Source organism: Desmodus rotundus, chromosome 12 (assembly GCF_022682495.2).
Source record: "Desmodus rotundus isolate HL8 chromosome 12, HLdesRot8A.1, whole genome shotgun sequence".
NCBI lineage: Eukaryota > Metazoa > Chordata > Mammalia > Chiroptera > Phyllostomidae > Desmodus > Desmodus rotundus.
In genome coordinates, this window is record NC_071398.1 from 51,317,861 (window position 1) to 51,328,377 (window position 10,517).

At 43.1% G+C, this 10,517-nt stretch overlaps 3 protein-coding genes across 4 annotated transcripts in view; all 3 read left to right on the plus strand.

Moving 5' to 3' along the window:
* LOC139440259 (zinc finger protein 211-like) overlaps positions 1–5,850 on the plus strand; it is a 35,572-nt gene extending 29,722 nt beyond the window's left edge. For both annotated transcript variants that reach the window (XM_071219856.1, XM_071219855.1), the window contains one exon: positions 574–5,850. In XM_071219856.1, coding sequence (XP_071075957.1) covers positions 574–2,045 — 1,472 coding nt within the window. In that variant the 3' untranslated portion in view covers positions 2,046–5,850. The remainder of the gene's footprint in view (positions 1–573) is intronic.
* LOC139440257 (zinc finger protein 551-like) overlaps positions 1–10,517 on the plus strand; it is a 65,888-nt gene that overhangs the window by 4,149 nt on the left and 51,222 nt on the right.
* The window catches only part of LOC112313823 (zinc finger protein 211), an 82,758-nt gene that overhangs the window by 4,146 nt on the left and 68,095 nt on the right, over positions 1–10,517 (plus strand). The gene's annotated exons all lie outside the window — the stretch shown is intronic.

Below are 10,517 nucleotides of genomic sequence, written 5' to 3' on the forward strand. Positions count from 1 at the left end.
AGTGGCCACAACTTAATCTTCGTGTCCTTTCCAAGTGTTGGCACTTTGCCTCTTTGTTAATTCTCATAGTTATCTTTTCTACTATGACTTCTAGCCAGGGGTCATCTCTGCCTCTATAACCTCCAGAGCTCTAACCTCTGTGTGAGGAGTGTTTTTGTTGTGCTCTTCAAGTTACCTCAATGGTCACTGGGCATTGAAGCTTCAAATTTTTCATAGGAACCTTGCGTAGTGTCTGCTCTGCTGGGGTTCATTATATTGGTTTTTGCACATTCACATTCCTCCGCACAGCCTGACATCACCAGCAGGAATGAACCTGCAGGCCGCCATCAGCAGGAGAACAACTATTAAACCCTGTCTGTCCTCCTTCCACATCCTACCATTACTTCCTTTAATAAGAGGCCCATTATTTTCTCTCTTAATGCCTAATCACTATTACCCTTTCTTAAAGTATATCCTTCTTGTCTTGCAAATTATCACAGGGAATCATCCTTACATATGACAGGTGGAAATTTGTGATGAGAATACCCCCACACTAGTTCACTGTGTACTTCAGTAGTGTTTGCTTTTGTTCAGGTTGCTGCTGTGTGGCAGAGGATGTGGAGGCACCCACTGAACAGAAACTGTCTGAACAAGCGTCACAGGAAGAGTATCCCAAGGCAGCTTTGACTTCCCAGAAGGGCCACCCCTGTGAGAGATGTGGGCTGGTCTTAAGAGACATTTTCCTCTTGGTTGATCAGCAGGGAACTGAACACAGCAGAACTCTGCTGAGGTGTGGGGCATGTGCAAAACCATTTTATTTCAGTGCACGGAGGAACCAGCATCAGGAACAAGATACAACACAGAATGACCTCCTAAGCAGTGTGGACAGTGTCTCACTTGGGAAGAGCTGCAATTCCCATATGTCATGGGAGCCTTGTACATCTAGTCAGGTTGGAAAAGACTTCACCATCACCTCAGGACACCTTGAGCAACAGGATACTCACACCATGCACAGGGCAAACAGAACCTCTCAGTCTGGAATAACTTCTCAAAGTACAAAATGTCATTACAGCCGAAGAGAATGTAAGAAAGCCATGGGCTGTGATGGCACACTTGTTGATGACCAGAGGTTCTTTACAGGGAGACAGTGTTTGGTGTGCTTTGAATGTGAGAAGTCTTTTTCCAGAATTTCTGCCCTCCGTGTCCATCAGAGAGTTCACACTGGAGAAAGGCCTTATGAGTGCAGTGAATGCGGGAAACATTTTACCAGTAACTCCGCCCTCCGTTACCATCAGCGAGTTCACACTGGAGAAAGGCCTCATGAGTGCAATGAATGCGGGAAACATTTTACCAGTAGCTCTGCCCTCCGTTACCATCAGCGAGTTCACACTGGAGAAAAGCCTTATGAGTGCAGTGAATGTGGGAAATCTTACACCACTACTACACTTAACAACTATCACAACGTTCACAATGGAGTAAGGCCTTATGAGTGCAGTGAATGTGGGAAATCTTTCCCCTATAGCTATGTTCTTAGACATCAGAGAGTTCACACTGGAGAAAAGCCTTATACATGCAGAGATTGTGGAAAATTATTTAGGTGGAGGTCTGGTTTTCTGAATCATCAGAGAATTCACACTGGAGAAAGGCCTTATGTTTGCAGTGAATGTGGGAAATCTTATATCACTAGCTCTAACCTCAAAAAACATCAGACAGTGCACACTGGAGAAAGGCCTTATGAGTGCAGTGAATGTGGGAAGTGCTTTCGCAGTGCTTCTGCCCTCCGTGTACATCACATTGTACACACTGGAGAAAGGCCTTATGAGTGTAGTGAATGTGGGAAATTTTTTCGTAGGAGGTCCAATGTTTTGGAGCATCAGAGAGTTCACACTGGAGAAAGGCCTTATGAATGTAGTGAATGTGGGAAATGTTGTACCAGTAGGTCTGGCCTCTATAAACATCACAGAGTTCACACTGGAGAAAGGCCTTATGAGTGCAAGAAATGTGGGAAATCCTTTGCCAGGAGCTTTACCCTTCGTTGCCATCAGAGAGTTCACCTTGGAGAATAACTTTATGGCTGTGGTTTATGTGCAAATACGTTTATCATTAGTGCCTCCTTTTGTCATCGTTGAGCTGTTTACATGGGATAAAGTCCTTTTGAGTGCAGTGAATGTGGGAAATCCTTTATCATCAGTCGCCTGCATTGTCATCAGAGTTTCTCACCTGGAAATGTCCCTATGCATGCAGTGAATTTGGAAAATCCTTTTCTTGCATTCGTAATGTCAGTTGTTATGACAGAGTTTATACTCCAGTGATGCCTTTTGAGTTCTGAGATTATGTGTAATATCTTACCAGCAGTCATGGCCTCTGTTCTCATCAGAAAATTCACAATCACTCAGTTGTTATAAGAGTATTTGGGAAATCTTTTAGTTCTAGACATAGGTTTTTTCTTCTATGATGTCACAGTTCATAGGTTTTTTTATATATGTGCCATTTGAGATGGTTTACCTTGTAACACTAACCTATTATATTGAGAGACTTCAGTCTGGGTAAAGGTCTTAGGAATATGTCAGTGTGGGAAATTTGTTTTCCATCCTCTTTCTTTTACTTCACCAGACAGTTTACACTGTAGCTAAGCTGTATTGAGACATCAAATGTTGGAGATTTTCCCTCATCGTCATGGCCACCTGATTCACTATTCACTCTTCAGAGTCTTAATGTGTGATGTGAACGTGGAAATTTTTACCTGTAAGTCTATTCTGTTTTGACATTGGAGACTTCTCATTGTGTAAATGGTTAGATTGTATGAAACGTATTTTCTTTTTAAAAATTTTATTAATTTTTTTAGGAGAGGGAAAGGGAGAGAGAAAGTGAGGGAGAACAAGATCAAAGTGTGATCTCCTATTGAATGTCCCCTGCTGGCTCTTGCCCCAGCAACCCAGGGATGTGCCCTGACAGCGAATCCAACCACCAACACTTCAGTTTGCAGGCTGCAACTGATTCACTGAGCCTCTCCACCAGGGCCTTGAAAATGTGTTTTCTTCTTCAGTGTAATGGCACGGAAACTTTCTGGGCAACATCGGAGTTTAATTTTATATGTTCCTACTATGGATATATCTCAGAAGTAGAATGTTTAAATTTTGAAAAGTCATACAAAGTACGACATCAACTAATAGTGCCTTTATACATTCTTACCCCAAGTGTATGCGAAGTTCAGTTCCTCACTCCAACAAAGTGTTCATTTCTTTAATTTTTCTGAATTTAACATTTTTAGAAATATTTATTGTGCTCTTTGTCTTTTTAGTTGCATTCCTTATAGGATTCAGGATGAGCATTTTTGGAGGTGTGTATGTACTAATGATACGGTTTTAGTCAAATCTGTGCTCACATAATGTATATGTTCCCTTGTTAATTTGGGCTACTCTCCTTTAAGAAATCAGAGAGTAAAGCAGCAAAGGTATATGTTCCAGTGACACCCTCTTTCATTCCTTGAATAACAAGTCATTTTCACGTTGTGGAATAATCGTTTCTTTTTTCAGGGGATGTGATCATTGTTTTAATAGTGTGAAATATTTCTAAATTGGGTTTTACTATACAAAGTGTAGTAGATACATATCATATACTTTAAAGAATAATCTTCATTACTTAACACACTTCATTGCTTTTGTAAGTTCTGACATTTAATAATATAATAAAAAGCCTTGTGCCCTGGATAGTGTGTCTGAGTAGATTGAGAGCAGTCCTTCGAACCAAAGGGTCGCCGGTTTGCTTCCCATGAGGGCACATGCCTGAGCTGGCGTCCAAGTTATCAGAAGGGCCCCCTCCCTTATTTTGTCTATCTCATTCACTGTGTCTAAAAATAAATAAGTTTAAAAATCTTTCTGCCCTGCCTAGGCTGGCACAGTGAATTGAGTGCTGGCCTGGCAACCAAAGTCGCTGGATTGATCCACATTCAGCAGGGCACATGCCAGTGTTGCAAGCCAGGTCCCCAGTAGGGGGCGTGCGAGAGGCAACCACACATTGATGTTTCTCTCCCCCTCTTCCTCCCTTAACCTGTGTCTAAAAATAAATACATAAAAAATATTTGAAAAAATCTTTTTTAAAAAGTCTGCAGTCAAACTTAAGTCTGGCAGCAGAGATGGGGACGTTCTCCATTGTGGCATTTAGGGCATCAGTGCAGGGCAGAGAGACAGCATAGACCAGTAAAATGGATAACAGCTATTGCAGCTGTTTTCATTGTTGCAATTATCACAAATTTTCAGCTTTGTTCTGATGTCTTAAAGTGCTTAACATCTGGCTCACAGTCTTCATGGGAACATTACCTGTTCCCATGAATGACATTACCTGTCATTTCCTTGGTTTCTCCAGGGGAATCTACCTTGAGACTTAGGTATATTTTATCTACTGCCTTTAGAGCTCAGCACATAGCTGGACACTAAGGAGGCCCCCGTGACTCAGGCGTGGGCCTTTCTAAAACTTCAGTTTTCTTTTGCATCACAGGCTCAAATTTATTACCTGTAGAGAATGTGGTGCATCATTTTGACTTTCTAGTGTTTTTGCAACATGTTGTAGACATTAACTCTGCAGTACTAGGACAGCGGTACGTGATTTCTGGAACATATTCAGAATTGACAATAGAGACCTATAGTATCATTACACCCCTTGTGGACTCCATCTCTTTTTCATACAGGAAACTCAGTGCCCACTTGACCCTGTACTCTGAGGACTGGCTGCAGGAGACAGTGTCACTCACCATCTGTTCCCTGCAGGCCTGACCATGTTCAGCAGCCACATCTTCCTTTCCAATCTCCCTGTGTCAGCACCAGAGATCTCTGGGTAGTAACCATAGTGCTTTGGAACACAAGCCCTCCCTCCACTAACAGGCTCTTTGGCCACAACTGAGAATCTTACTCCTGATTGTTCCAGACAGCAGCCAATTGGCCAAATTAGGTTTGGTGTATGTCTCCATGATGCAATTAACATTGTTATGTCTCAGGGGCCTTTTCAGAGAAGAGGGTGAGTACTGATCATCGTTGGTGGTATTTGCTGTCTGCTCCCAGAACATTTTCCTAAGCAATACAGACCATTTAAAAGCACCAGGTGGCATGGGTGGACACTCCTAGAATGGACCCCTTGCCCCTTGTTCCCGACTAACTGCTGTCAGTAGAATGTCTACGATTAGTGCTCAATCTCTAAGCCTGTCTAAGTGTTACTGATTTTCCATTTTCAGTAGAGTGAGTAAGCAGCACTGGGCAGCTGTTGTAAGTGACCTGGGGCTTTAGACTATTATTTTCCATGTGTCTGCATTTGCATTGTATCCTATCACTTACTTGTAAGTCAAACATTTTCCCAGTTATTGAAGAGATACAAGTACACTTTTTATTATTCAATCTATATGAGAAAAAGTGTCAGTCGTGTTAAAGAGAATAATACTGTGGCATAGCTGTGGTCCCCTGAGCAGAGTTGAGGAATCAGCTAACTTTTTGACTCAGTTCAAACAATTCTCATTGAATTGTAATATCATCCCCATCCTTTAGCTTGAAGTTACTTTATTTCCCTGATCATATTGCTAGTTGTATTTTAGAACGTTTTCTTGACAGGTTTTACAAGTGTTTCTTGGTGTCTCACGAAATAGAATTCATGACTGTGTTCCTAATCTTACTGCTTTGACACGGCCGTAGTTATCCTCATCTCACCTGTACGCCTTTAGCTACGTAACGCACAAGTTCTCTTTCATTACAGTAACTACAAAACTGTTTTCACAGTAATGAAAATAGCAATAACTTTGTCACACGTTATTTCTGCTAGTTTTTTTACAATTAATTTTTGTTTATTGATATTTAAATTACAAATAAAGGGGCACCATTTTATGTTTATGCTTTGCATCTTGTTCTATTTTGTAAGGTTTGTCCTATATTCTTGTAACATATGTTATATGTTTGATGGGGTAACCCTGTTGTTAACCTAGTAAAGGTTCACAGTCTTCCCATGGGTCCTATCCCACATTATTGAGATGTGCTTTATTAAGCTTCAGAAATGCACTCTCATCAGCTGGAATACAAGTCCCTCAGACTGGAAAAAGACTGTGTGCAACAGAACAAAGTCTCAGATTATTGTTTGCATTTTGTGACCTTAAGTAATTTTTAAATTACAGTATGAATATTTTCATTTTTGACCCAGTACTACTGGACATTTCATACACTACAATATGCATTGAGGAAGAAATAATCGGTGTGATTAGCTTTATTGGTATATTCTTGGTGGGCCTGGAAATTTAAATGCAATTTCTGGACGGAACTCCAGAAACTGCATGTCTTTGAGGTCTTACAAAATGTACTGCATTGTAAGTAAAAAAAGAATATATAATTTAAAACGAGGCATCTGACCAAATCAGTGTGGGCTGCAGTCACACTGCTGCATGGGCAAAGCTCAGACTTCTGGCCGCATCAGGAATAGATGCAGTTAAGTATTAGTGCATGTTTTAATACATTAACTTCGCAAAGCCAGTACAATGCGGCTGGGTAGATAGCGTTAGGGACTTGAACAACCTTCCCCAGTCACATCCATCCTGAAGGAGCCACGTGTCATAAGCTCTTAATCAAAGGCCTTGCAGGCGTACCAGAGACCCTCGCCTGAGAAATGATCTTCACTGGAAGGCGATACTGCACATTTATTATTCTCAGGGTCTTCTTGGTGTGTAAATTTGCAAGTCCACCCCTGGAAGCCGCTAGTGTAATACAGGATGCCATCCTGGAGTGTAAGATCTCCATTACCTAGAAGGCAGGTGTGGAATAGCAAGACAATGAGCCAATAAAACCTCTGAAATGCATTTCCGGTTGGGTACTCCTGTAGGGCGGGACTTGTGCCTTCCATTGGCAGGCATTTCCGGTTCTCCCAGATTCCTCATTAGGTGTTCAGCATGTGAGGTGAAAATATCGAGTAGAGTAGGCGACATAGTTGTGTTCCTCATAGTAGCTGTGAGACCCAGCAAAGCTGCTCCTGTGACCGGCCCTTGAGGCAGCCGAGGAACCCCCATTGCAGGGACAACCTTTTTGCGCTCTGCTCTGTCCCGGCTTGGCCCAGAGTCTAATGGCGGAGGGCGCGCTGAAGCACGGAGTGGAGGTGAGTGCTCAATCCCGGTCCCTCCCCATCACCGTACTGAACCTTGCAGGACCGTCGCTGTGAGGGCATCACGTCCTGCATCCCAGGCCCAGGCGACCAATGTGGTGAGAGGGTCGTGGGTGACACATGGTGCGACCGCAGCCGGGAGAGGGTGACGGGCTGAAGGGCCTACGGTAGTTTTCTTACTGAACATGTAACACACCAGGGGCTGCTCTTGCCCTGTCACGTTCAGAAAAGTTTGGCGTGTGGGAAAACCTTCGTGTCCTTGACTGGGCTAGGGTCAATTTGAATAACAAATCAGGGTTAGACCAAAACAAGTTTTATTCAGGTAGCAAAAAGGAAGAGTCCAGTGTGAGCGACACAGTGCAGGATGCAAAACGTGTGCCTCTGAGTGGAGGCGGGACAACTGGCGACACAGGAGCGAAATAGTTCTTGGGGTTTACCCTTTTCAAGGGTGGGTCAATTTGTCCAAGCTTTTTGGTGCCAAACTCTGAGTTAGACTCCTATTGGGAAGGTTCCTTCTAGTTTGCAGTCCTGTGGTTGTCCAAGGGGCTTCCTGCCATTAACCATTTTCCTTTGTTGGTGCCCAGAAGGAGTAGCTCAGGTGAGATGTTGTGGCCTCCTACATCCTCCTTCCACCTGTCAGGAGTTGTCCCTAAATTCTTTCTGCCCTGCCTGAGTTGTACTAGGTCATTCTGAAATACCTGTGCACTGTCTGGAAGCCATAGGCTAAGTTCACTGGTGCTTTCAGAGTGATGCTTGTGGTTGGAGGAGGAGGTGGCAGAGCTGAGGAGGTGAAACTGGGGTGTGAAGCGGTGAAGGAGGAAGACATCACACTGTGCCCAGCTGGAGGAAGTGTGAAGTCATGGTCTTGGGTCCTTGGTGTGGGGATTGAAGGGTGAAACATAAGCCCATGTTTGGCTCTGTGTAGAGGCATGATCTGCAAGACTCCCTAGAATTTCTGGACAGGAAGGATGGAGTCTTGAAAGTTTGGTTTGATAATAGAGGCCTGCTCATCTGCTGCTCCACCCATCTTTTCTGTTGTTGCTGAGGGCGATCTGAGTGATTAATGAGACTGATGAGACAGCAGGCAGCAGGGCTGTTTTCCCTCTAGGCTGGGCATCCTGGATGGTTTTGGGAGTGGGAAAGGTTGTTCTGGAACAGCATCGGGCAGGGCTGATGTCAGACAGACTATTCTGGATTCATTTGTATTAATTCTGACAGGTTGTTGTGACCTTTGAGGATGTGGCTGTGTATCTGTCCAGGACAGAATGGTGCCTCCTTGATGAGGCTCAGAGACGCCTGTACCTCGATGTGATGCTGGAGAACTTTGCTCACGTATCCTCGCTGGGTAAGACACTGACTGCCCCTTTGTGCTCAACTTTGGCATGCCTGCACCCCCTTTCTTCAGGGTTGAGTTTGTTCCTATTATAACCTATGAGGGTCCTTACCAGATATGCACCCGGGGAGCCATGGACAGCAGCAGTGTGCCTTGGGTTCACCTTTGATTCTGTCTCCAGGGGTCCTTCTTTCTCCCTCATTGCCACAAACTTTAGCAAGTTAACTCTCTCTTTAAAAAGATAATGACTTTTACACTCACCATTGACCTGGACTAGGCTTTCTGTGTCCCGTTCCCTTCACTCTTTAGGAGTTGCTGTGTCCTCATATGTTGACTGTAGGTGCACAGTTTGCTTCCCCAGGTTTCTGGGTAGATCTTGGGGTTGGCAGGCTGGTGTGTTGGCACTGCCCCCTTCTCTCCCAGCTGCCCCAATTCCTGCTGTACTGAAACCCCATAGGGGGGAAGGATTTGAGGTCAGTATTGTTGCCAGAAATCTAAATAATTTCACATTGAGTAGTGTGGAAAGTTGTTTTTTATAATCGTTGATAATATCTTCGTATATATATATTTACTTTTAATCTTCATCTGAGGGTATGTTTACTAACTATTAGAGAAGAAGTCATATAGAAACAGACAGGGAGATAGAGAGGGAGACACACAGCACTGTGAGAGAAAAGCATCAATAGGGTGCCTCCTTTGTGTCCCCATGTAGGGATCGAACTTGCAAGCTTTTGGTGCTGCTCTGGAAAACTACCCAACCATCTAATCCACCTGGCCAAGCTGAATAAAATATTTTGTGTATATTTATTAGTCCTGTTGTCTCTAAAGTGTAGTCAGCCATGGCTGGTGTGGCTCAGTGGATTGAGTGCAGGACTGCGAATCAAAGGGTGACCAGTTGGATTCCCAGTCTAGGGCACGTGCCTGGGTTGCAGGTCAGGTCTCCAGTAGGCGTCGCAAGAAAGGCAACCACACATTGATGTTTTTCTCCCTCTCTTTCTCCCTTTCTTTCCATCCCTAAAACTAAAATAAGTAAAATATTTTTTACAAAGTGTATTCAAACTTCATATAATCTGCCTTGCGATGACGTCATTTTACGTCTTGGTCTTGCCTAGTTTGAAACTGTCTTCGCAGTTTTTACATTATTCATCATGTTCTTCTCAATTCCTAAATTTCTCTTCAATTTTTTTTATGGTTTCTGACTCTTCCCCATATTTTGTGACTATACTTGTTTGTTCATTATGTTTGGTTCCATGTGTATTTGCTTGTTCCTCACTGAGCATTTTAAAAATGACTATTTGTATTTTAGTGTGGGCAATGTGTAGATCTCTATTTATTGGGAATGCAGCTCAAAATTGTGATGTTCCCTTTGTGATTTTTTTTTTTTTACATATCTTTGGTCTTAGTATTGAGGGCTGAGCAGTTTATGAGATGGTTAACATAAAAATTAGCTTTTATATTGTAGATTTATTTATTATTTACCAAGAGGGGAAGAAAGGAATAGAGAGAGGGAGCAAAACATCAGTGTGCTGGAGAAATGTCGGTTCCTTCCCTCTAGCATGCCCTCAACTGGGGTCCTGGCCAGAATTCCAGTTATGTGACGTAGAATTCCAGTCAGGCACTTAGAATCTGGCAGGCAAACTTTCTGTTAGCAGGACACAATGGTAGCCATGGTAATTTACAAAACAGGTCACTGGAGTCCACTGTAGCACAAGCTCAGTGGCTTGGAGAGGAAGCTCTCACCCTTCTCTTAGGAACCTAAGCATCTTTGCTAAGCGAGTCTCTCTTAGAATTCTTTCTGTCCATTTCCTTTTTTGTGCTCCACTTTATGGCTCTTGGAAAAATTGATCCCCTATTTATATCCATTTTTCCATAGGGCTGCTTTTAGAAAGATAATTTTCTAATTGCTCTTGAAGGGCATATAGTATTTGTATTTTTTATTCTGTCATCCACCTGATGCAACTCCTATAGATCTTTTTCCTTTTGTCTGTTTGCAACGTGTTGTTCTACAGCAATGCTGGTAATGCATGCCTTCTGTTTTCAGTAGGAATGACTTTGCGGCAGGAGAACAACTTTTAAACCC